This window comes from Branchiostoma floridae, unplaced genomic scaffold, assembly GCF_000003815.2.
Source record: "Branchiostoma floridae strain S238N-H82 unplaced genomic scaffold, Bfl_VNyyK Sc7u5tJ_377, whole genome shotgun sequence".
NCBI classification, from domain to species: Eukaryota; Metazoa; Chordata; class Leptocardii; order Amphioxiformes; family Branchiostomatidae; genus Branchiostoma; species Branchiostoma floridae.
Genome location: NW_023365820.1, coordinates 389,469 through 417,026, shown reverse-complemented (window position 1 = coordinate 417,026; position 27,558 = coordinate 389,469). Strand labels below are relative to the sequence as shown.

General features: G+C 39.4%; 1 protein-coding gene across 1 annotated transcript in view; it reads right to left on the bottom strand.

Moving 5' to 3' along the window:
* The window catches only part of LOC118408733 (neuroligin-4, X-linked-like), a 47,987-nt gene extending 21,362 nt beyond the window's left edge, over positions 1–26,625 (bottom strand). The window contains exon 1 of the mRNA XM_035809584.1: positions 26,115–26,625. Coding sequence (XP_035665477.1) covers positions 26,115–26,526 — 412 coding nt within the window. The 5' untranslated portion in view covers positions 26,527–26,625. The remainder of the gene's footprint in view (positions 1–26,114) is intronic.
* Positions 26,626–27,558: the final 933 nt, after the last annotated feature.

Genomic DNA, 27,558 nt, shown 5'->3' with positions numbered 1-27,558 from the left:
TGTTAAGCAGATCTTGCTAATTTACACCGGCACATAGACACGGTACGTGTAAAGCTTCACAACTTGTAGAAGGATTTAACTAATGGTGACACCAGAATGGTAAGCCAATGAATCGTCAATTGTAGTGCAATTCAGTTGTTCGTTGTGTATGTTTGAATAAACCAATTATACAAAACGTAGAATCCTGCGTGTTCACATATTAAAATGATTAAACAGTCCCTATAGTTTCAACTATTAAGGTGTTGTCATGGCTGTTGTTTTGCAACATTTTCAGAGCAACAAAAATAAACAGAAAACATAAAGAACAAAATTTACAACTTTGCAAGCCGTCGGCTTTGCTGTCATTCACGCTAAGAAAATCATCTGAGGTCTACGCCACCACAAATGAAATACAGTTCGTCTTTTGTATGTGTTTTTCTGTTGCACATCTGTACATGATGATAAGGAACACGATCAAAAAGAAGACGCTCAATGTAGATTCATATGATTAATTTGATTACACGACAGATCCTTTAGACATGTCGGATCCGGCGGTATTTCCTTAACATGCATACGTACATTGACAAAAGGGAGGATTTAGATCCAGTCGTCTCTGATTGTTTTGATGTATCATCGTGTAGCAAGAACGTATGGCCCTTGAGTCCTGTTCGTTAAGTTCGTGCTTCGGGACCAAATTAGATAGATAAAAATGACGCGAATGAACCAAGGCAATTGAGGTGAATGTCTCAAAATAGTATTTGAGTCGATCCAAAGAATAAATCATTAAAAAAATATCTAACTCTAAGGCCACAGCAAGTAAAGGGTAAGGAGAACTTTGGCACGCGCATTGATATTTGTCTGATTTCGGGAAAAATCTATTTCTTCCAAAGGCAAGGAAATATCTTAAATGAAAAAAAATGTCCTGTGACAGCCTGAAGTATACATGAAGAAGTTTTGTTACTGTGGTAGCTATGAGTCTAGCTGTATAAGTATTTTTTCTAGTTCCGTAGTTTCCGCAGCGACGGTGGTGTTGTAACCATGTACTTAGATGCCAACATAACTAAGTTTAGCACATTTCTATGACGTTATGGTTATGTACCTCTTAAGTTAACAACAGAAAAAAAAGATAATCGGCTGTATTTCATAATTTTGGGCTTGTCGTTATTACCTAGTTGTTTTTCACCCCGCTCTTCATATATGGAGTTTGTAGAGGATGTAATTTATAACATCTACTTGCTTTGACTTTAAGGTAGTATCTCACTGCACTTGCGTAAAGCTTGCGTCACTGTGGGGTTTGTTGACTGCGTCACTTTTTTGTTATTTTCTTCTATTTTTTATCATCTAGACATTGCGTTATACGTAAAAGTATGACGACAATAACACAAAAAGTAAGAAAATTCGTTCTTTATCTCTAAATTCGTTAAGTATCCCTCGAAACCGCAGTGACGCAAGTGTGACGCAAGTACAGTGAGATACCACCTTAAGCAAAGCACATTATCCGTCTCGTCGAGTGTCTTGATCATACAGACAGAAACCTAAACATCAGGGATGAGAAGAACTAAGTCTATTTTACGCCACTTTGCAAAATCCCAGGACGAAATGTAACCTACATGTCATTCAAAACAACCTCAGTAGGTTCAACAGCAATCCTTTGACCCAGGTTACTTCTTTATTATGATTCACTCCGAAGCAATGTATATCTAATAAGCAATAGACCTACATGTAGCTAGAAGATACGAATGACATTCAGAGAAATGGGAACTTGGCATTTTACTCTCGACCATTTAGGAGTAAGAGGGTGAGCCAATATTCCAAGAGTCATTGAGTCACAATGCGCTCATTGATACAAAGTTGATAAACTCAGGTAAAAATGAATACCCAGCTTCGACTTGGGCCGTCCCTCGGATAGGACGTTAAATGGAGGTCCCGTGTATGGGGAGAGCCACACCCCATGCACGTTAAAGAACCCCCACACGTGCAATGGTACAAAATCTTCTGTCTGGAGTTGGTGATTCAATTCAAATCACCCGGATGGAGGTCTCGTATCAGCCACATGGTGATTTACATCATTCACCCGGACGGGAGACCTGGTGCATCGCCGTCTTGTAATTAGCTAGCGAAAGGGTATGTCACCCCGTAAGGGGCGGTATAACCCCTTCGTGTGTTAGCATGTCGACCAATGATGATGATGATGAATTTGTAAATTACCATTTTGCTATTATGCGGTACCTTTTCTTATTAGAAATTAATTTCACTCATCTAGTATTCCTGTGCCATAAAACTCGTACGAAGTCCTACGACGTATGCTTCATTGCCTTGAGCGTACGGAGGATATCTCAACAACATGTTCCAACAAATCAACGACAGCTTTTTGCCCAATCTGTTGTTGTTATCTCAAAATGCTGACTTGGAACTAAAAAAATTGCTGTGCAAGCAAGTGGGCGTACCTGGTTCCTTGGGGCTATCCGTCTGTGATTTAATCCATGCGCTCTCTTTAATTGCCATGGCCACTGTAGGCATTGTTATGGTTGAAAAACTGGAAGATTTGTTGATAGTGAACAAAGTCAATGCTGTTGATATTACACTTGAGAGTTTGCAACACTTAGGGTTGAATTGCTCTACCAAGTCATTGGATTTCCCTTCGAGCTCCAAAGTAGTTTGGAGTTATACTGCATAAACGCTGTTGTGTGCTAGTGTTGATTTGATTTCTACCAACGGAATATCATAATTCCTATTGGGTAGTATTACTTACAACAAATCACTCAAAGATTTTATATCTAGGTAAGGAATTATTTTACGCTTTTAAGTCAAGAAACTCTATTTAGACAACCACAGCTTTATTCCCAAGGACGTTTCTGTGACCGTCTGCCACCTTCTTCAGAGCAATTCTGACCGAATGGTTTACATTGCACAGGTTTGTACTGCTGCGGTACAATGTAAACAGTCAGAATTGTCCTGATTAAGGTGACAGACGGTCACTGAAACGTCGGTGGAAATAAACCAATGGTTGTCTAAAAAGATTGTCGTAATTCAGCAATGCACAATCGATATCTGATCGAACCATTGACTGATATTTTACGCTTTGTAATTGTTTGAACTGTTGTCTTTTTAGTTATACTTTTATATTTTGCATAATATTTCAATTATCACACCAAGAGTTGAAACCAGTTCAGGTCGCGTCGTCCGCCTCATCAAAACATGGGGATAGACACCAAAATCAATTTGATACCATTTGTGGTTACTAAGACTTTGACAAAAGCAAGATTTTCCATAATAACCGCCTTAATTTGCATATTTTATGCATATTTAGCCAAAGTAGTGGTGTGATCATTAATAAAATGGCTTATTCCGATTCTTTACCACTCAAAACATGAGGATAGACACCAAAATCAATTTGATACCATGTGTGATTACTGAGATATTGACGAAAATAAGAATTTCCTTAATGGCCGCCGTAATTTGCATATAGTGCGGATTGCCCAATGATGACAGAGTGGCATCATCCAGATTCTGATAGAGCACATTTTAGAGGTATAGAAACAGCAAAAAAACTTTGTATGGACCGCATTGCACGCTTGTCGGTCTCTGCCACCAGACAAATCGTATGCCTTGATCGTACAGGTAGAAACCTAGGCATCAGGACTACGAAGGGCTTAGTATATCCCACTTTACAAAGTCTCCGAACTAATTGTGACCTATGTACCACTCACTGAAACCTAAGTTGTTTAATACGCAATCCCTTTGCCCTACTTACTTCTTCGATATGACTAATGCCGAATCTATTTGTATATGGTAAGCAATAGACCTCGCTGTAGGATGTGGATGTCATTCAAAGTTATTATGTTATACCTTGTACATAACATATACAGTCCTGCACTGTCTGTATTGACTGCCATGTCAGGTAGGCCTCAGTGAACGGTTATTACATGAAACGAAACATCTGCCCCTAGTTCGTCAGGCTTTCGTTACGATAGGCAATTGATTACAACGGATGGAAAAATGGATACACTACAAAATTGTCATATGTCTTACTTCACCTCAACAAGTCACATAGGGAGAATTGCTGAGATGTTAAGAACATATACTGCTTGCACCGCCAAATTCAATATTTGATCTGAATATTCATAATAATGTTTGCCATGTTTCAGTCATATTCTCCCTGCCCTTAAGACATCAAGCTGTTGTTTGTTATGATTAATCACAGTTAAAGTATGTTAAGATACAGCTAAAGCAAATACGACAATCCTGTGATGCAAAGGAAGCCAACTGACTGAATCACTAAAGCATAATTGTATTTGGTCATCTCTTACATCAAAAGTTGTCCACAACATTATTTTCAAGCAATTTCTAATTCAGGTACAGGACGCCATATCTAAATGCAGCACTGGATTTAATTTTGGGTATTGCAAAGCAGTTGAATATATGTGTAAGGAAAATGTTCTTATATCTCGGAACGGAGTGGTAGGATTCCCCATAGGGACCCTAAGTTATTCTGTCGCTTTCATTTAAACTAACACCTTAAAATCATACATTGGTCCAAGAAATGTTATGTTTTTTGACGCACTATTAACAAAGAGGCTTGATGATGTAGCGATCGAACTGCAACACAGAAGCGAGCGTCATTTTCTGTTGGATAACAATATCGAAGAGTATCGTTATCAAATGGTATCAGAATAAATTACAACAGGCTAATACGATAAGTGCATCTTAAATCAAAACTCTTTCTATTATCTTGATAGTATATAAAGCAAGTACTAGGCGGCGGCAGGAAGTGGTCATTACAAGATGAGTCATGTGAGTCATTTGAGATAAGTTATGGACTCTTTGAAGCTTATGATTTATAATCTTAAGTTATTTCTTCTTTGCCGCTCAAGGGTTCTGTCCCTTCCTGTGTGTACATCGGACCTACGCATCATCCATTCGGGACAAGAAACAAACTTCAAGGCAATTCCCCTTATCTGTTATACACCAAATTAGCTCGTAGCAAAAACCGATGGGCTAGTCTTGGAAGATGTATTCTGCCCCACGCTCGGGCTGCAGACATGCTCATCAAGCATAAAGGATTGTAATATGAGAGCGTCGCCTGTGCGGTGAGATCTACAGTGAAGGGGGTCAAGTCCCTATGGCACTGGTAAATCCTTTAGGGCGGTGATTATCTTTTATACTTTTAGGCCGAAGGTATACCGGAGTGCAGTAGTGCTGAAGATTCATGATTACCCTCAAGAATGTTTTAAACTTTAATGCATTGTCTCTGCGATGTAGATAAGAGAAAGTTTACTTTCTTCGTGTGATAGCTAGCTAAAACGAATGTTTTCTATTCATGTGAGGAACATTTTCTATAGGCAATTTGGTTGCCAATAGGACTTAACAAGGACGCCCCATTACTTTGCTTAATGGACAATTTGTTAAAATGCAAATCTCCTCCGCTTATCTAAGAACATTATTCAAAGTGGTACTAGAATTTGAGATGATACCCGGGAAACAAGCTTTGATTTTTGTGAGTAGCGTGCATATGATTATTGTCAGACAGAGTCTGGTATCTGTTTCATAACTTGCAATATTTTTATGCAATCATCTGCAACAGAGTTTTGGGTTTCAGAATTACATGAGTAATGATTTTACAGTTAGCATCATGTTGGCAAATTTGATTGCCGTGGGGCAAAAACTTAACGCTGCGTTCCTTTATCAGCAAGCGTGTGATTTTATTGAATTTGCCGCTGGTCATAGAAGTTTTACGGCATATGGCAACAGATGGTGCTTAACATGTGCCACAACGTCAACAAGGTTCGTTCCAAGGACAACCTAATTACAGTGGGTTATGTTACTGGTGTGGAGTAGCTACAGGGTAGTGTCGGGCGTGGCGTAACTGGTAGAGCGTTAAGCTTGGAAACTATAGGTCCTGAGTTCGATCCCCCGGCGCTGTGCCCTTGGGAAATGCACTTTACACGACCTTCCTCACTTCACCCAGGTGTAAAAATGGGTACCTGGCTTCGGTCGGGGAGGTAAAAGACTACCTGCACCATTTGTCTGTACCCTGTATGTGGCACTGTTAATATAAATTGTCCTGGAGGTTTGGATATTTCTTTCTCTCTCTATTTGGTGGGCATTTGTCTTTGTTTGTACAGAAATACCAATAGCTTTAGATAAACACCCGGCGAGTCACCTCCGATATCAAAGAACTACCAAAAAGAAACTTAAGATGCTGAACACACAAAATAAACACATGACTTTCAAGAGATAACATATAGGGGTCAGTATCCGCTCCTAGAATAGAAAATTCAACCGCTTGAGGAAACTAAAACAACCGATATTACCATTCTGGGAGAGATATTTATGCTCCATCACGTAAGGCTGCCCAGGGCGCGTTTCTTCTATTTCCAACTTATCAAATATTTAACCACTAGAAGCAGACTCTCATTGAAAAATAATGAGCAGACAATAGTTTAACATTAACAGCGAAGGTCCTATTGGCTTTTTAGATTGCTTTTCTTCCTGAGTTACTTATTACCTCCGTGAAAAATGGAGGTATTTTTGTGTTCCTTAAAGAATTATGTCTGCCTGCCTGTGGGTATAAAGATTTACACAGTTCGTCGGTGATATTAATTGCAGCTGCCTTTAAAGTATGATGGTCTACTTTTTCTTTTCAAAATTTTGCATCTTTTAAGCTGATGAAAACAAAGGCATTGTAATCGGGTAGTATGTTTGTACAGATTTGTGTCCTGATTTTAGATAATATCTCAGGATTGGCAAAAATTATGTAATAGGATACTTGAAGGAGTGAATGCCTGGTATGGCTCTTCTACAATTTTGTACACAGGCAACAGATGGTGATTATAACACATTGTATGATTATATGGACGTTTGGGCTTGTTTCATGTACCTTCCTATTGTAACTGGTTGGTTAAGGCTTGATTGAGTGCCAAAAGCATTTATTCTGCAAGTTCGCTAGTTTTGGTGTCTTCGTATGCTTTGCATTTGTCAAATTCAGATGACAAAAAATGCAGATGAACGAAAAAATTGACTGTGATGTCTACCAACAATTTATAACTGGTTTCTCCGACGTCAACGTTCAACGCAGGTAACATCGCATGGGATTTGACACCTTAGAGCACTCTAAGCGTGTTTCCTCGTCTTTCGTTCCACGGTAATTTTACTTTGCCGCTCCAGTAATCCTTGAGAAAGTGTCAAAGGGCGATTTTGATCTCTTCAGACCAATACAAGTCCAAAGGGAACTCACCGAGTGCTACCTGCTACAGAAGACTAATAACGTTGTTGGATTTTTTGGATAAAAGGCCACATATAGGACTGTTGGTGAACCAAAATGAACAATCATTGCAGACCACCTACCGGGAAAACTATTGGCTATGCGACCTGGATTTACAAAAAAATAAACAACACCTAAGAACGCTGTTAGTAGCACTATAATTTCCGTGTCTTCTCTTGTCATTGTGTTTTAGATACACTTAATATGAAGTTAGGTGTATAAACATTTGGTTTGATGTGAAAACATAATGATGACTATACCCAGAAGATCAGGGCTATACTGCTGTAAACATTATTTTAAAGAAAAGATTTAAGTACACTACAAAAACATCTAGATGAATTAATATAAAGCGGTTAAATACCAAGAGTGTAAAGATAACGTTCTGGTTATTAACATTTTTAGAAAAGAAATGATTAGCATCTGTTTAGAAAAAACAGAACTAACAATGAAAATATTCACGATGAACCATTTTTTTCAACATGGACTAGTCTCCACCCATCAGGTGTGTTAATATCAAATAACAATATCAACACAGGTTGCATGCTTTTATGCGCGTTAGCTATGTCATTGGTTTTAAAATATACAGCATTTGACCTGAAAGTTTATTGTATCGATACTAAATTCACGAAATCCATGACAAGAATAAGGCAGAGAGTTTTACAATTGTTCCCATCTGTAGAGCAACACAGTTGTAGAAAATGTATAAGCTTGTCTTATTTTGACAATATTCTCCAGTACGGTAATGAACTATCTACTTTAAAATCTTGATATGTTATACCTATTTGTCCAAGTGAGTAGTCCAAATTCGATGAGGGGGCAGGAGGGAGCAGCGGCATAAAAGCCTTAACAATCTATCCTCGATATCTGACAACAAAACGAGAGGTGTTCCTTATTAGCTGAAGTATCATCGCATGGGGTTTCACACTTAAGGGCACTCTAAACGTGTTTCCTCGTTTTTCGTTCCACGGTAATTTTACCTTGCCAATCCAGTAATCCTCGTGAAAGTGTCAAAGGGCGTTCTTGATCTCTTAAGGCCAGCACAATTCCAAAGGGAACTGACGAAGTGCTGCCTGCCTGCAAAGACTAATAACGTTGTTGGATTCGTTGGCTTAAAGGCCACATCCAGGACTGTTAGTGAACATAATGAGCAATCATTGGTGACCCCCTAAAGTGAAAAACTATTGCCATTACGACCTGGATTTTAGACAAAACTTAATAAGTAAGACCTCAAAATGAAATTACGAAATTCATGAAAAAATAAGGTAGAGTTTTACAGTTGTTTCCATCTTAAGAGTAGCACAATACCTTCTTTGTTTGAACCTTTATTTATTCATGAGAAGCTCAAATCGGCCAGTAGGCCGGTTTTCATTGAAAATAGTGCAAAATACGTACTAGGTATTATTTGGACAGCATTCTCCAGTCCAGCAATGAACTATCTACTTCAATATCTTGATATGTTATTAAGGAGCAAAGTTATTATGTTAACATGTTACTAAGGGGCAAAGTAGCTAGTTTAAGCATGATGAGAAGGAGGGCAGAGGGGGACAACGGCAAAGACTTAACGATGTACCTTTCACCTAGACTAGACAGGGATAACTTATTATTTGTCTGACAACAACAGAGAGGTGTTGCTTATCTACTGAATTATCATCGCATGTGACTTCACTCTTAAGGGCACTCTAAACGTGTTTCCTCGTTTTTCGTTCCACGGTAATTTTACATTGCCAATCCAGTAATCCTCATGAAAGTGTCAAAGGGCGTTTTTGATCTCTTCAGACCAATACAAGTCCAAAGGGAACTCATGAAGTGCCGCCTGCCTGCAAAGACTAATAACGTTGTTGGATTCGTTGGATTAAAGGCCACATTTAGGGCTGCTAGTGAAGCATAATGAGTAATCATTGCCACACCCTACCTGGAATAACTATTGCCTTTGCGACCTGGATTTAAGACAACAGTTAATAAGACATAAGAAGTAAAAATACCGATAACTATATTATTCGTGTCATCTCTCGTCGTTATGTATTTAGGTGAAATCTATGCTAAGTTTAAACCTTGGATTTACTGTGAATTTGTTATCAGCATACCTCTGTACCGTGACATCAGAATGATTATAACCAGACCGGCAATGCCATGTCATCATCATCACCAAATGGTTTATTCACTAAACAGGCATTGGAGCCCATCTTTATAGCAAGGAATAACTTAATCTACTAACAAAGCTAGAGGTGTTGGTTATTAGCTGAAGTATCATCGCATAGAATTTTACTCTTAAGGGCATTTTAAGCGCTTTTCCTCGTCTTTCGTTCTACGGTAATTTTACTTTGCCGCTGCAATAATCACCGTGAAAGTGTCAAAGGGCGTTTTTGATCTTTTCAGGCCAGCACAGGTCCAAAGGGAACTCACGGAGAGCTGCCTGCCTGCAAAGACTTTGTTGGATTTCTTGGATTCAGGGCTGTTCTTGAACCATAATGAGCAATCATTGACGATACCCTACCGAGAAAATACTATTGCTGTTACAACCTTGATTTTTGACAAAACTTAAGAAATCAAAATACCTTTAGCTCTCTAATTTTCTATTTTCTATTGGCATCATGTTTTCAGACATGGATTTTATCCAAAGGCCACATTCGGAATTGTTATTGAAACATAATGAGCAATCATTGACAATGCCTTGCGAAAAAAAAAATATCAGAGATAATAGGGATGGTATGGACCGCCATCTACTGCCTTTATGTCACTATTTTTAGAATTTTCTACAAAATTAATAACATACCTGCACACTCTCTACCTGAAAAGAGGTGTTATGTTCTCATTGACATTGAATGTAGCATTATTTGAGTGCCAATACTGTACTAATCCCAAAGCTTACTTACAATTCCAGAAATATATGTATAGAGGATATATGAGAAGGTGTCTAAGAGATATCGAAACGTAAGCCAAGTAAGTACCTACTGGTTGTGGAATAGAATGATCCTATTCTACCAACTTTATGAAATTATTTTCGGTATCAGAATAGAATTTTGAAAACAAGAGATAATTGTGGAACAGATAATGGGCTTTGTTGAATAGATGAGTAAACAAGAAAGGTATTTACGATTTATCTACCGTATATTGATTTATGAACGCTTTATGATCATTTATGGGGTCGCGGGATGCCGAATTGGGTTGTCCCTTACCCCACCTTTGGGACGGTGTGTTGAACGAATACAAAAATGTCATAAATCTATCAAAGTGGTCCATAATGACATGAACTTTGTCCGTTTATTCCTTTTTATTTCATTTATCGATTTATTGGGATGAGTGATTGAATCATCAGTCATTCCGGTTTCCCCATGGGGAACGCTTGCTAACTACTGTGAGCCTTCTGTTACGGTATCGGTCAATACAGCAGTTCAGGTAGTCACACGGCGTGTTTACATTACTCGTAGGTACGAGTTTGATGTACTTGTATTTATATGCAGGCTGCGACAAAACCAAGCATCGATGGTACAAATTCTTTTCCGTAAGAGGGAAGCGGAGCGTTTTACGATATATGTAAAGCACTGGTAGTCATTCGGCGCGTTTACAATCGTAGGTTGTGCTGCGATTCTAATGCAAAATGCCGTAGAATTTTAAAGCAGGCCGTGACCAAACTTACGGGTGAGATATATAGAAGGATCCAAGGCAGTTTTACCCGTAACAAGACAGCTAAAATGTCTTTACGATGTCGATAAAGTGGAGGTATTCATTCGGCACGCTCACACAGGTTGTCATACGGTTTCTATGTCATAGAATTCAAACAGGTCGTAACAGACACCGGGAATGATTTAAGACAGCTTTTTATTCATATGACAGCTGGACAGTACGTCAACCTCCGAAATGACTCAAATCTAAGTTTACTAGAGTGATGCAGAACATCCGTAGATTCAGCACTTAGGGCATTACCACAAATGGAGATGGCGTTGAGCTATAGATCAGCATTGTCTGATAGTACCGGGCCCTGTTGTTTGTCCGTAGTTAGGCACCATCTCAGGATAGAAGGCAAAAATGATGTAAAATGATACCTGGAGAATTGGATTCTGGTTTGTAGACAAGAGACAGCCAGAGAGTAATGATTAATGACTACACAATACAATTGAATTGTATGAGGCGCTGAGGATCTCCATATTGAGTTACTTCATGTAACGTATTTTCTAGCTTTTCTTTTTAGTCTTGATGATGTGGCAAATGAGTTCATACTTCTCCTCAAATCTACGTCTATTAGAGTAAATCAGTGTGGCAGAGCATCCGTTGTTTTAGAACTAAGGGCATTACCACAAATGGAGATGGCGTTGACTACAAAGCCATAGATCAGTACTGTCTGATAGAACCGGGTCACATGTCTACTTAGACAATTATACATCCCCTAATTCATTGGGCAGACTAATCTCACCTGACCGATTTGTGTGCCATAGACACGTACTTCAACATCTCAATTCCATTATTGGAAGAAGCTCATGAACAACAGATTGGGTTTAATAAATCTACTGATGCTGCGGATTGTCCATTTATTCTAGAAAAATGCATATTTGAGGAGAATATGGACATTTTTATTCTAATTTTTTTCAGGGACCTATTTTTTGGGGACTATAAGAAACTGTTCTTCATTCACATGTAAAATCATAAAAGATAAACTTAAAGGTGGAGTAGTCTCATAGTCTTTTTTCGGGGCGTATGGCCGACAAGTCGTTATCCACTGCATCAAGGGTACAGTATTGGAAGGTGGAATTCATACCTCCCTTTCAACGTCGTTCGCCTTTCCATCAGAATCCATATAGCTATTGTTACCTTTGGTGGAGCGAGGAAATTTGTGTCAAGGATTCTGAAAGACCCCTCACACCCGTGTCAAGTCTTCTTTCAACCAACTGAGGAACCACGATATGAACTGAGACATAGAAACACGTATAAACTGCCAGTCAGCCGTACGGAGAGGCACAGGAACTCGTTTGTGGCGAGGGCAGCGAGAGACTTACTAGACTGAGTCCCATGTATACATGTTGTTTTGATGTTGTTGTGTCAGAATGTACGTCGTGAAGAGATTTTAACTGATACACGAAATGGTTTTAAAAAAATGTATTCCACCTATCTTCTGATTTTAATTGCCAGTGAATTTGCAGTTTTAACTTGTTGGAATTTATTTGTACAATTGGCACAATTCAGTCTGAATTTTTTTTAAAATAAAGTTTGATTTGATTTCCCACAGGCACAAAGATCGGTAGTATGACAAGATTCGGATATCATATATACAGAAGAAGAACGGATTCTTAACAGTCTTTTTAACCCTATTCAGACCGGGCTTTTTTTATCATTCCTGGACGGGTTTGGTGTGGGTGGAGGGGGGCTGGGGGTTTTCTTTTGAGGCCCTCCATTTCTAAGTCCTATAACTCTTGAACGACGTGTCGTGCGGCCACCAAATTTTAAGGAAATGATAAAGACATAATCTCTGACAGGTATAAGACGTTTGACGTTACGATGACGTAATCTGACGTAATTATGACGTCATTAATTTGATTGTAATGGCCGGACCCATGAAAAAAGGGATTCTCAGAAAACTTCAAGTTTTGCTAAAAAAATGTAACAGAAAGTGCAGATGGTTGCCAACAATATTTTAGGAAAACTCATCAAAATAGGTGGCGCTAGCGTAAGCCGTTCTGGCGTTATAGGACATCAAAGTTGGCGCAGGCCTCAAAAGCCCCCCCCCCCCGTCTGAATGGGTTAAAATTATATTGTTTCTTTATTCAAACGTGTACTTGTTGCATCATATCCCACTTATAAAATCAGAAGAGTAACGCTTTAGTACTGTCATTCAGCGTTCAGTGTCTGGTGGAAAGGAAGCCTTAATATACTTACGCTCTTTACTCGCGAATTGCAAACAATGACCTAAATGGCCGCTTAAGAGATATATGCTGATGGGTTTGACCGGTCAAAACACAACGACAACAGAGACATAACTGGTTGACAGATGTCATGCTGAAGAAACAGAAGATAATAGACATGTAAATAGATGCAGTTTCCTAAAGGGGCCAATATTTCATTCTGCACTATCTTTCAACACTCAACAACAGCAACAATTTCACTATTGTACATATGCAGAAGTAATAATTGATTATATTGTTATTCCCTACTTCATAAATGCGAAAAAGTCTTTTTAAGAACCGACTAGGGTAAGGCTTAGGAAAATTGATTTGCCCAGCTTGCGAACCAAGAATTGTTTTCTTCAAAGCTTTTAGCCGCATTGATCAAAGACCTAAAGTTTCACAATTTAAAAATACAATACACCAGGCTACTATTTTGTTTAAGATCATATTTTAATTTATCATTATGTACGTTGTACAATCTATTGTGCAATAGGAATGCGAAAAAACAGTTTTTAAAACAATTATTGTCCAAAAGTTGAAATAAAACTTTATTGTCCAACCATTTCAACACTAAGATCGTAAATGTTACGTTTGCCAGCGATCGACAAAAAAAAAGGATTGTCGGCAGGTCTTTGCTAGGGTCGATTCGGTACGTCAAACAAAAACTTTCCTAGGGCCTAGCATGCGATTGATGTAAAACACCCTATTAGTGCTTCGAAATGAAAAAAAGCATTAAGTATTCTTATATTTTTATTAGATTTAGAACAAGCCGCAACACAAACATTACCGGTCTAGCCCTGAATGTTAGATTTAAAGACTTTGAGACTTTATTAGAAAATCCATTAGTGACGTGCTACGGGGCACGCACCTAATCTTCCTGGACTTCATACAAACAATTACGTACATATAATGTAGTAAATTTCCGTTTTCATCCATATTGAACGTTTGTATTTGGACAATGAAATATCTATTCCAATGTTCTTTAATGTCAACAAATGTGCCGCCTTGAGTGTGTCTGTTCATTCATACCCTTTCAGTTCTCAGTGGCACAAAATGAAGCATGTGCTCCTGCTGTTTTAAAAGAAGGTACATTTCTACGAGTTGCGCGATCAGGGGTAGGAGGAACCCCTTACATCCTTGGTCGGAAGTCCTCCTAGGAGACGGAAACTCCAAATAATAAACCTGCATCTGCTGGGGACGTCTTACGTGGCAAACAGTTCTGTCCTTGTAGGACTTAGTGCGCCAGTAGACGAGAGGGTGGAGAAGGGAGTGCACACCCCTCCTTCACCTTAAAAAGTCACGTGCAGGCCAGACAGACTGGTCGTCTAATCAACCTTGTCTGCCTACCATTGATCTTCGGATACGAAGAAACAGCCATCATCACATTTCTACAGAGAGCGGGTTGCTAGTCCTTCACCATCAACGTGATCGAGGCACCTCCTCGAACCCTGGATCCCATTTTACGTCCCTTCCGAAAGACGGGCGCAGCCTCAACCGAGATGCTCTACCCAGGATTGAACCAGAGACTCCCAGATACCAACTATCTGCAACCAGGTGCTCAACTCTGCTGCTGCTACCAGTTGAGCTATAGGGACATCCCTTTCCAAGCCAGTAATACACTCTCAACGTGTTCCAGCTTGAGAATTCATACACTGGCTTGGTCGTTGGAGAAAATCGATTGCCTATCAACAGAGATTAACAGCGCGCCGCGTGCTCATATTAGAACCCTTACGACCACGAACTGTTTTAGGGGGCAAAAACTAATCAAATAAGCTCAGCGTGTAAAGACATGTCCGGCTCGTGAAGCGACGATGTACGGTGCACTTAGAAATCCTGATAATCAAAGTTTTTTCTTCTGCCATGCTGTAAAGGCTTACACAGGAGGTCCAGGCTTTCGCGCGGAAGAATCAATGTCCAATATTACTGCAAAGCGCACCCTGGTGGGGCTCACATGTGAGTGTCAATAGCCATATCGCGGATTGATTTATGTCTGCTATTTGAAAACAAAGTAGTGCACTCAAAAGAGGAAATGTAGGTAATTCGGGGGGATGCCAAAGGAAATCAGCTAAATGTACAGCGAGTCCGATATACTGTTCATTGATAAATGGTACGTCTCAACGGAACCTTAACGATTATTTAAACTAAGTATCGCTATATCCTTAAATAAATCGTAATATAGCCATGCATGACGTATAGAATCATATTATCAAAGACTGTAAGACCACAAATCTACAAATAGATAATATCAACGTTTTTACGAGTAACTGGGTGTACCATCTCGAGTTAGTCACTCGGTAAGGCCCCCTTTACACTAGATGGTGACCTGAATAGGGTATGTGTAACCTTCGCTTTAACACTGGGTATATCATGTAAAATGTAAAAGTGTGACTGAGAAGATAACAAAACACACAAAGTGTAAAAATGTTAGTTTTTTATAGAGTTTGTTGAGCAATTTGTCAAATTTTAGGACGCAGAGAGAGCGCGGCGAGAGCGCCGTCCTAGTAAAAAGGGGTTAGGTTATAAGCATACGTCATTTCAAACGGTTACATGGGTGCTCATATAAGTGCTTGTTACAGATTCTGCGTATGTAGCCAACGATTGGGGGTTCTACCAAAACAAAGAAGGTCGTCTACTGTAGCGCATTAGGCGTGGCCACCTAATATTACCTTGGCAAAAAAGTCACGGCAATGTTTGCCGAAGCCAACGAGTTGGGCGTTTGCCAACCACTTTCTATGCAACGCCGTGTCCCGACGAAGATACATGGCTTTCAAACGCAAAGGTACCCATGGAAAATATATGGCCTAGCTTTATCAGACTGTTGGGACCATGTCTTGCATAATGTTTTCGAGAACATAAATCTTCATCATTACATCATTACATCGAAAAAGAAAACTCCATGCATATAGAGTTAGCCGTAGATGCATTTCATTTATGGCCATTGACTAAGTACGTGTTTGAGTAGATCGCTAGCGAGTTCTAATAAGTAATTGGGTTTTTCCATTATGCTGAAATCCATCTTGTTAAAAGATTAAAGCCTTTGAGAGAAAGATGAATTTGTGAGAATCTGGGGACATGTTGGACGAAGGTATTAGTATGCAAGCACACTTCTGTGTAATACTTCACTACAGTCCGGTAACTGCTATCTTGTTTCTTATATAGATATAGTCTTAGCTGTACAAATACAAATAGCATATTTTTAGTTTTGTTATGGAAGTAAAGGTTGTCTCATAGCATTTTGAAAGTAATTGGAGCATCGGGTTGTTAGCCATTGTGTCCAGGGCACGTAATTTGGAGGCCGAGCCGATACCTCTCCTTTCCATTTTCACACCTGGGTGGAGTGAGGAAAGTCATGTGAAGTGACCTTCCCAAGGACATGTACAAAACGTCCAGCTAGGAATGCAAGGAATCAAATTAATGACCTTTAGTTTTCGTATCCACTCGAAAATTTTGTAGGAAATCAACGATTTTGTTTTCAGCAAATACAGCAGCTTAAGGTAAACTTGGATTTTGATGTTTATGATTACTCTATTGTGTAGTCATCCAGTAGATTATACGAATAGTAGACATTTTGGAAACCACTTTTGAAAAGTCGGTATAATAAGGGTCTTCATTCATGCATTGATTCATTAAAATATATCTGACTACCTCATTCTAGAGTTTTAGGGGTAGGGTAAGTTCTGAAAAGTAGAATATGCCAGTTTTTTTAGATGTTTTCCTTTCCGATTCTACGGCGTAGAATCCTCACAATAACGATGTACGCATGGCTCTTTTATTAAATACTTAGGTAGGATAGCTTTCCAGATTGTTAGGAAAAAAATAGCTAGGATCCGTTCGATAATATTTCGCCTTTCCACGCTTGAGAAAATCCTGGAATGTTTCCAAACGAACTTCCAGCCCAATTAGATACCCAATCATTTTCGTTTCCATTATCCAGTTAAATGGCACTTTAGACATGCTGAGATACTGAGTAGTATAAAATCATCTTCTAGTAGGAGGGAAATTCAAGTTTAAAACAGGAAGAAAACTCCCAGTAGGTTTTGTATTTTGTAGTACATTACGTGAGATTTGATAGCCCTCTCATTGATAGTCTTCTCTTGCGTGTGCTTAAGACATCCTTCTTGTGGGTCAAACCCTGTAGACAAGGATGAATCATTACTCGTCAATTTGAAGATCCGTAGACAGCCATATCTATCATTCCAATACGAGAGTCTACACTTTTCTTGGTACAGATGGAGGTTGCGATCCTTCTCGGTGCACCCTATCGTCCTTTTGACAGAGGTAAAGGAACGACATACCAGGAAATCGTGAGATGAATTAAAGAGATGGCTGTAGCAGCAAAGTTTTCCAAAACGTAACGGCAATTTATCTTGTTGGGGTGAGCGTACTAAATTTACATACGTTGTATAACAGAGCCCACTGTACTCTTACGTATTTGCTTATCTCATACAATAACTTACATGGGCAAGTTAGGAATTTCTGTATCAATGTACAGAGAGGTTCAACTTTCTTCATATTCGGAGGACAACAAAGTCGTATCTGGAAAATGTGCCCTTTAATCCTAAAACGAGGGTCAAAATTCTAGTTTCAGTCTTTTTGACGAGACCTTTTCACTTTCTTTGCAAGGGGAACTTCATTTCGTGTCCCCTCCATGTTGGAAGGCATTATGGAGGAAACACAACCCTGTTTCGACGGAACATGTAGTTAGTGAAAAAGTGTATTTGTAGATTTTTGAAAAGCATTGGCGTCGTGTACTCGTCAAGATAGTGATCGAGTATGCCGTAGAATGCATTATTCCCCTGGGTATTTGTTATGCATTTGACGATTATCAATCCATCCCGATGTATAAGAAATTTTATAATTATGTACGCAGACAGTTTCTTTTAAACAAATTTTGTACATATCAAGAAAACGTTGTTAAATCTATCTACCAACTAGATGAAACTATCTACGAGAGTTACACTGTTACAGTATGTGGTTGCCATGTGAATCACCTACAAAACCTGACAAAATATTGATTTGGCACAAAATTTATAGTATCGATATATGTAACGTTCACATCAATCTGATTTATGTATACAATAAAATCCATAACAAATCAGATCCAAGAAGGTGACGGGGCCGTAAATTGATAGATGTCAATCAATGACGTATTCCGAACAAGATTCTGATTTCAGCGTACCTGTCAGTAGCATGACAGTTGGATACGGGGATTTTCTTATAGGGCCATGTCAATTCATTTGTATAGATAAAGGTGGGGTCACACATGCGTATATATTCAAGTCCGTTTGAGGTGCGTATAACGCTCTTAGTCTCTACCAGGCTCCATAGGTCGCGGGAAAAATAGTACAAATTGGACAAATATAGATACATAACATGCCAGATGAGTTAGCTGACCGAGAAGTATGGTTAGCGACCCAGCTAACTTCGCTGACATGTTACCTGTTTACGTTTGTCAAATTTCTATTATTTTTACAACGACCTGTGGAGCCTGGTGGAGGCAAATACTCCCATGCGCGCCTCATACGGACTGAAATATATACGCACGTGTGACCCCACCTTAACATCCGGCGCGCATCGTTTTCACTTGTTTCCATATAAGTAAAAAGATGAAATTAGAATTATTTCGTATAAAGCAGCTGCAGAATTTATATCTATTTATTTCTGTGTTCTTTTACCAGGGTAAGCTCACATCAGTGACTAACACTGCTTTTTATGGAGATCCTGGGATAGCATACAAAATTAGAAAATATATGCATAGAATTGTACAAAGATATCGGGGATCAGATACTTATGTCGTAGAATTACAAAGTGTAAAAGAAAAGAAAATGAAGACTACATTGTCGGCTATACCATAGTCTGAGTGTATCTTAAGAGTCTTCGACCTTCCTAATACCCCTGTCACATTTGGCGAAAATCGATTGGACGACGATTCTGCGGCAACCGCTCGAGCCTCGCTTATAATAACGTTATTGCACAAGAATTACACAAGATACAAAGTATGGCTTATATGTGTCAGAGACGGTTTCAAGGTGAAAAAAAAGCGCAACCCTCTATCGATCTTAAATATGGCCGATCTTCCATCGATACGCCCGAAGATCGTGGATAATGTGACAGGGGTATAACCACCTTTTATATGAAAGCAAACTTTCTTTTTGACAAAGTTTTTTCCCTTCCGCGCACCCGCATTAGTTTTGGGGTTCGCAAAGAATGTCATCCATATAATCAAATCAACATTGCCTAATCGTTATGAAGTCACAGACTTAATTAGAAGAATATAAGCTACTCATGCATCCATTCCCCAAGACGGCGTAACCAGAATCCCTTGAACATATTATGTTCAGTTCAGCGAACAAGCCTTAATTGTTTGATTACTCAATGCGACCAATAAATTGGTATAACTGCATTACGAAGACAAGCCCGGGAACGCACTAGAAATACGGTGTAATAGCAATCACAGTTTATGTGCTTCATACATATAATTCACTTACGATTTCATTGCGAAAGCACTACGACCTCTCTGCGACCACCTCGAGACCGAGCAATTGTACGTAGCACTGGTATCATAGGTTAAAAACGCATTTTTCTACGTCTTTGTGTCGTTTTTGTCTTTCCAGTCTTTATTTTACATCTTGCCTCATATTCTGATTTTGTCATATAGGCTCGAAAAAATTTGATATTGTTCATTGTATGGCCGTCGTCTATTTGCAATTGTTGTTATTGTTTGTAACAGTGTATGTAAAGCTCACTGCACGATATCTGATCTTTAAGCAAACGAAAAGCATTCGTTTAGCATGCGTAAAGGACTTTTTCTATTAAAAAAACATCTTTACTAGTTGATAAAAACAGGTTATACTTAAGAGAAATCGAAAATTTGGAGGTATTTTTTTTTTTTTCTTCCTGATTCCGTGTTCGTCACGGCACTTTATTACATGTCACAGAAAGCTGTACAATGTGTAGCTTATATCATATTTCTAAGAATACATTCTGATTTGAAAATTTTCAGAATGATTTCTGCATCTTGACATAGTGAATTCGGGGATGACACTGTAGACTTATATTTTACAATGGATAGTTTCGCAACTAGCAGCAGTTCATTGATGTACCGAAACTTGATTAACATATGAGGGTTGTATCCAAAAATAATGTCATGTACAGTGAGAGATATGGAATAACTAAACAAACTTTCCACATAATCCCATAATGGTTTAACAATTTTACAGTCAAAGAAAAAATGCTCTATATATTCTATAATATCGCAAAAAATACACTTATTATTTTCTACAATTCTCATCTTATGCAACAATATTTTGGTCGGATAAATATTATGCAAGATCTTCCATTGCAAACTAATAAGTTTGGGTTCTTTAGTGGTCAAGAAGGGAGATTTCCATAGTACATGCCAAGAAATGGAACGAAAATCGTACATAGGAAATCGTTTCTCTCAGAAATTCTGTGAGACTGGGACTGCTTGGTATTGCATGATACAGAAATTCTTAAAGAAGATGTCTTTACCACAAAGTTTGATACTAGGAGATTCTTCGTTGTCTAATCGAGAAACACCTTTCCATTGTTTGGGAATTGAATTGATTAAAGCATGATACTGTAGTAATACATGTGCATCATTACCAACAATAGCTTTTACATCATCAAAAGATATAAAGTTACCCTGATCATCCACAATATCATTTACATAAAGAATATGTCGTCTAATCCATTTCTTAAAATAAAGCATGTTGCCCTTGTAACTTATACAAGCATTGTTCCATAAGAATTGCCAATTTACTTGATTTACCTCAATATCATTGACATTCTGTACAGGTTTCATTTCATACCAAGTAAGTATGAGTTTACGGTAATAGAGAGGTAAGGGCAACAGTGAATCTTTAGATGACACATGGACTGCCGAGCAGTTATGTCTCAATATACAAAGATCAGGTCCTAACTTCTTAAAATAATACAGTTGTATCTTCTTCCATGTAGGAGTAGGAGTTTCACTACCGGATAACAATTTTTTATCGATCGTAATAAACAACATTTGTGCATTATTCTTATATCTATCATTTTCAATCCTACCTTTGAATAGTCTTGAACCATCACATTACGCTTTACTCTATCTCTTTTCCAGATAAATCTGTAAAACATCAAATCAACATCCTTTAAGAAGCTATCCGGTGGTATAAGTGCACCAAAACTGTAAGACAGTTGTGAAGCTACAAGGTTTTTGAGCACTGTTATTTTTCCTATAAGACTAAGGTTGCGTGAAGCCCAAGATAATAAAATGTTTTTCATCTTACAGTATTTTTTGCTCCAATTTACTTCTACTTCAGAGGCACAACATGCAGATGAGAAAACAATCCCTAAACATTTTGCTGTGGTGCACCATTTTAGCCCACTAGCTTGTTCAGAGCAGTGTCTCCAAGGGCCTAGCCACATGGCTACTGTTTTTTCTTTATTCAAAACTAGACCAGAAAAAACGGAAAAATGTCTAATAATATCTAAACTTCTATCAATAGAAATTTTGTCACCAAGTATCAGTTCAGTATCATCTGCATATTGAAAAATTCGAGATTCAACATCGGAGTCGCCAAGCCCAGATAATGTAATACCTTTGATTTCGGAAGACTGGCGGACTTTAAGAGCAAAGAGCTCTGTGGCTAGAATAAACAGAAGAGAAGACAAGGGACATCCTTGACGTACACCTCTTCCCAGATCAAACCATTCAGAGATATGACCACAATGATTGATACAACTACGGGCATTATTAGTGTATACCTTTACCCACTGAACAAAATCTGAACCGAAATTGAACTTTTCAAGAACTTTTATAATGAGGTCTTTGGAAATAGTATCAAAGGCTTTGCTGTAATCTAAGAAGAGAATGGCACCTGGAACATTAGAATCTCTAGTAAAGCAAATTATGTCATCTATGGCTCGTATGTTATTCAAAATACTACGTCCCTTGATATATCCAACTTGGTCTGGTCCAACAATGTGAGAGATAATGTTCTGTAATCTATTTGCTAATATCTTTGCACCTATTTTGTAGTCCGTATTTGTGATTGAGATAGGTCGCCAGTTAGACAGCTGGTCTCTACTTAAATCTTGGTGTTCACCCCCTTTAAAGAGTAAGGATATAACCCCTTTACGTTGAGTGGAAGAAAGCTGGTTCTTCGTGTAGCCCTCATTTAGTGAGTTCAAAACCATAGATCCTATTCTGCTCCAAAAGACTTTATAAAAGTCAGTAGTAAGGCCATCTAGGCCGGGACTGCAATTTGTCATGTTACGTAGAGCAGATGTACATTCCGTCATAGTAAACAACCCTTCACAAGATTTACTTTGCATGTCAGACAACGTCGGAAAATTCACGTCTGTAATAAAGTCATCAAAGCTTTCTATGTCGAAATCGTCGTTTTTACTGTATAGTTTTCTATAGTAATCGACTTGTTGTTCCAATAATTTATTTTGATCTGTTATTATGTGACCGTCAGGTGTTCTGAGGCTTGTAATAACATTGTGTATGGCACGTGACTTCTCAAGTCGAAGAAAGTAGGCTGTGTTTTTTTCTCCTTCCTCAATCCATTTAACTTTTGAGCGGAGGAGGTATTTGTTGACGCCTTTCAAATTGTCACCTTTTTGATATTCCTTCATCTGTATTAATAAATAACTAATGACTTCTTCAACGGCATCTTTACAAATACTTTAAGACATGCTTAAAGTTTATACTGTCAAGGTTCATAAAGAAATAAATTGAGAAGTCTGCCTTGAACAATCATCCTTTCATGAGTCGTAGATTGCAAGCTAATGATAAATGTACAACCATGAATATGATATACTTTGCTTCCTTTTTCGATCAATGCACTGGCTTAGAGGATGCGTCCTCGGGAGAATCTGATTATCGCCAGTTGTTTTATATAAGCTTCTTATGTACTAACCGCGTAGGCGGTTCTTGCTGCCTCTGGTTGAGCCTAATCAAAGTTGTCAGGAAACATTACATGGGTTTAACGACATACTGTGAACCATATTTACAATATTAATGACAAGTCTGGGAGTCTTTTTGAAAGGAAGAGGAGCAAAGGTGGTTAGAATGATTGACAAAGCTTGCAGTTTCGTGTACTGTAGATTTTAAAATGTTAACGGTGATTCTGTTTTGTCGATGATCTCTCGACCGCGAATTTACTACGCAGCAAATATAGGTTTTTGATGTACTACTTTAGTACTGCAGTCGTGGATTTTATTCATATTTATACTGAAACATCAAGTCACCGCGAAGATAAACAAGTTTACAGTATACATTCACCACTACGCAGATCACCGCGAAGATAAACAAGTTTACAGTATACATTCACCACTACGCAGTAAATATATGTTTTCAATGTAGTACTTTAGCACTGCAATTGTAGATTTCATTTTTACTTCTACTGAAAATTAGTCCACCGCGAAAATAAGCTATTTTACTGTATGCATTCAACACTTGACCCGATAAATGCTATTTTCCGCCTCCATTTATACCCAGCTGTCGCCTCTTTGTGAACTTCTTTGAAGTTTAGAAGATGGTGTTTCAACCCAAACGTCTATTATATAGAGTGTTCCCTCGAGCATGTTCCCCCTCTCTCTCGGTTCTTTTGTGTTTATCGCGCGAATCGTAATGGATGTCTGGAGGACTTAATTCTTTGCTCGTTCCCCCACTATCATTTATCACCTGAATGCAGTATAAATATACCGCCATATCGATGGAAATGGCATTGAGAATGGGCGACGAAAGGGGGGTACGTAACGAAACGAATTGGGCGAATATTATTTTTGGTGTTGTTGGTTGTACAGTAGAAGCCAGTTAATTGCACAACGGGTTAACGTACACTTCTGTTAACTGCACGGAATGCCAAAATCCCCGAAAGATACGGTCCAGATGGATAACTTTGCATTATTGCACAAGCCAAACAATTGCACGAAATACGCTGGCAAATAGGTTGTGCAATTAAACGGCTTCTACAGCATTGATAAACTTGATGTTGTCCAAGAAACCAATTGAACCTAATTTCTAAAATTAATGTTCTCAGTTATTTTTCTATCTTACCATATCTAAGTATGTTTCAAGGTTTTGACTTTGGGAACGATGTGTTTGTGCATGAAGTTTGATAGCTTTTTTCTAATTAATGTTTTAATCCGCTGTTTGTAAGCCCTCTTGCTTACAGGTCTTTTGTTTGAACTCAACGACTTTAAGAATACAAGGAGGGCGTATTGTCTATTCTTCCTTGCCTCTTAAAAATGAAGTAGGCGTTTGGGGGATCGAAGCGTGATCCACAAATGCATTGCAAATGAAACGAATCAGCGGCTGTCTGTTTGCCCGCTCGTCTCATTTTACCCTCTCTTCGATTTCCGCTAAAACGCAATAGCTTAACACTATTTACCTTGACGGTGTGTATAAATGGCACTGCCTCTCTGCCAATTACACAAGGGCATTTCCCTTCGACCTTACTGGAGCATCCGACACTCTAGAATAGGCCAAATCCCGTGGCGACCCTCTCAGTTAGATCCACTCAAGCATAAAGGTTATAAATCAAGGTTGATCGCTGGGACTTTCTTAATAAGTGGTGTAATTACTGGCATCTGAATATGAGCAATTTCACGCACGTGACTGTAGCTATGAAATATACGCGAGCAATATCTTGTACAGGCAATGTGAGGAAAATTGAAGGTTTGACTTCATTTGGTTGCTCACCGGGTAAGAAAATGAAAAATCAGTAACGGGTATGTAGAAGGAGAGCACGTCAATCCAAAGGGAAGCACTAAAATCCTGTAGAGACCGAAGATGATGCGCAATTATTGATGCGCTTCGTATATCTTTCGAGCGAAGCTTTCCGCACGGCATGTTTTTAGTCCAAGTCAATATTACAGGTGTGCGCTCTAATGGAAAAATGGCAAGGTCGCCGTGCGTTTTATCTTATGCTACGGTTACATTTTCACCTGTGTCCGCACGGGTGCAGCCCTCGCCAAACCGTGAAGTCCCGGTGGATAACCGGATACGGGGAGAAGGAAGTGCATCTTTCGGTGTTTTGCACGATTAAGTCACGGTACCTATAAGTCGCTCTTTCCCGGGTTGGTTTTAACTGCGAGTTAGAAACGTCAAGGTGACCGGACGTGCCCTAAAATAGCAAGTAGCCGCAGGATGTCCCACTAGGCCACGTCCGAAAGTGCAGAAAATAGCCTTTAAACTACCCAGAGGTACCTCTACTCTCAAATGGGGCTGTGGCCTAAGCAAGCTTTATACCTTTTATATGCTTTTGAATGTGATGTTTTAGTCGACTGGAGCAGATTACTCATGTGCACCCGCCCTTCAAGTTACACGGGTGACCACGAGCTTTGCTTACCACTGTAATCGTGAAGACAGGCAAACTAAAGACTAGCACCGAGCTGTGACCGCTATGAGACGACCAAAGATCTAACAACGGCCAGAAGAGACAAAGAACAAATTGGTTTTACGCTTAGAGTGTCTGGATGTTTTTTTTACCAAAACATACGTTAATATCTTGTTTCATAGTCCAATTATGACAAAAATGAAATCTTTGATTGTACAAATCCAATTCTAGTCTCTGTAAGGTAGCAAACTCGGTCAATTTGAAATAAACCCTAAGTGACCTCTTAATAACCTAATTTGGATTTGGGAAGTAACTCTTGACTTCATAATTAAAGTACCATGCAGTATGACTGAAAAGACAACAAATACATACAGCGTAAACGTCTGTTCTTCATCTACAAAAGTCTATGAGAGATCTATCAAATATTTGGTCCATAAGCAGTCGCTATGTGGTCGCTAAGATATTTTTTGAGGGGCGAACAAGCCCTAGTGATAGTAAGCTAACTGCTTAAGAAAATTACATGATATTACCATTACGGGTATATATGAAAGTTGCTCTGAGCTCGCTCGATGATACCACCGGCATTAAAGGATACCGATGTAATTAGGATATTGATATGCAATAAGTATAGGGACTTACCTAAATCCGCTCTTTTGTACACATTAAGGTACAGGCAGTCTTCATCCATCAGCTTCAGGAATGGCAGCATGGCAAGCCGCATTCGCTGCACGGACGCCCCCTGCTTCAGCCAGTTCTCGGTATCGTTGATCATCTGCGGACAGACGGGGGCGAACGTGGTACAGTTCCGCACGTTGGTCCAAGGCTTGGGCGGCTGCGGTGGGCGAAAGCGCAGGCTCCCCTTCGGAGGGAGAGCGAACGGGATCCCCAAGTACTGTATCACCGGCTTGAGATCTCTAGCGGGGGTTACCGTGATTCCCCGGACCTGTCCGTACTTGGTCATCACGGGTGAAGAAGACGAGGATGTATTAGTAACTCCATAGAAGAGGAGAAGAGCCCACACTAGTAGCAAAGTCCCGCATCCAGAGGCCATGTTTCACCAGCTTCTATCTCCGCACCTCGTTGTGTCTGGTTGCTTCTATCTCCGTACGTCGTTGAGGCTGGTAGCACTTAACACAGTCAGCATAAGCTGCCTTGCCTGTAGAGTAAAAACAGAGAATATATTATCGCGGTAAAATTTGTCTAGCTATGATGTGAAGCAAGTTTTCCTTGCTCCCGAAGACACACGCATGTAAAAGGAAATGTTCAACAAGTCATGCCAAGGTAGATAAACGGTATCGGTCGCGAAAGGGGCAGTGCTTAAACGATACTTGACAACGCACCGAATCCGTCTGGCGTGCACGCATTTGGGAGCTAAACAGGATGTCCCGTCTACGCCCAGACGTCAGCTGTCTCGCGCGGCTACAGGTTGCGTGTCTCCTCGTAGATAAGCCGTAGAGGGTGAGAGGCAACCCGCTTGGTCTAGTACGCGTTACGGTAATCTCTCTACCCGTTCCGGGCGCGGGAGCAACAGGAAACTACCACGCACCCAGTGCCAAAGCGTCCTCGCATTCCCGGAAACGATAATTTATGAAAGCGAAGTCACGACGTCGTCCCGTCGAGGAAAAAAAAAAATCAATGGGCGTGCTCTCGTGGGCGTTCCATAAAAGTGAGCTTTAGATGTATCCATCGCCACAAGATGTTTACCCCTCATTAAAATGGTCATGCTCTGAATATTGATGAGCTTGTGGGATCACAAGAGGTATAAGTCTGTAATTGGTGTTTGCTCCGGTCTAAAGCAATAGATTATGGTGGAATGAATCAAGACAACCACTCGGTGGAGTAAAATACGCAAGATGAGTGGGCGGTTTGCGTCATCAGCAGGCATGTTCCTTATTGGGTATGGGGGCGTGGAAGCTCCGCCCATTTTTATGAAATTGACAGGTCTACTTCGAACATCAACAGAATAACATTATCATACTACAGTCACCGTAAGTACAGATACATTGTCGGTTCTTTTATTCCGCAGTAGATGGACTAGGAAAAAATAGGAGGCTCTAGATTTCATTTTACTGCTGGAAGAACA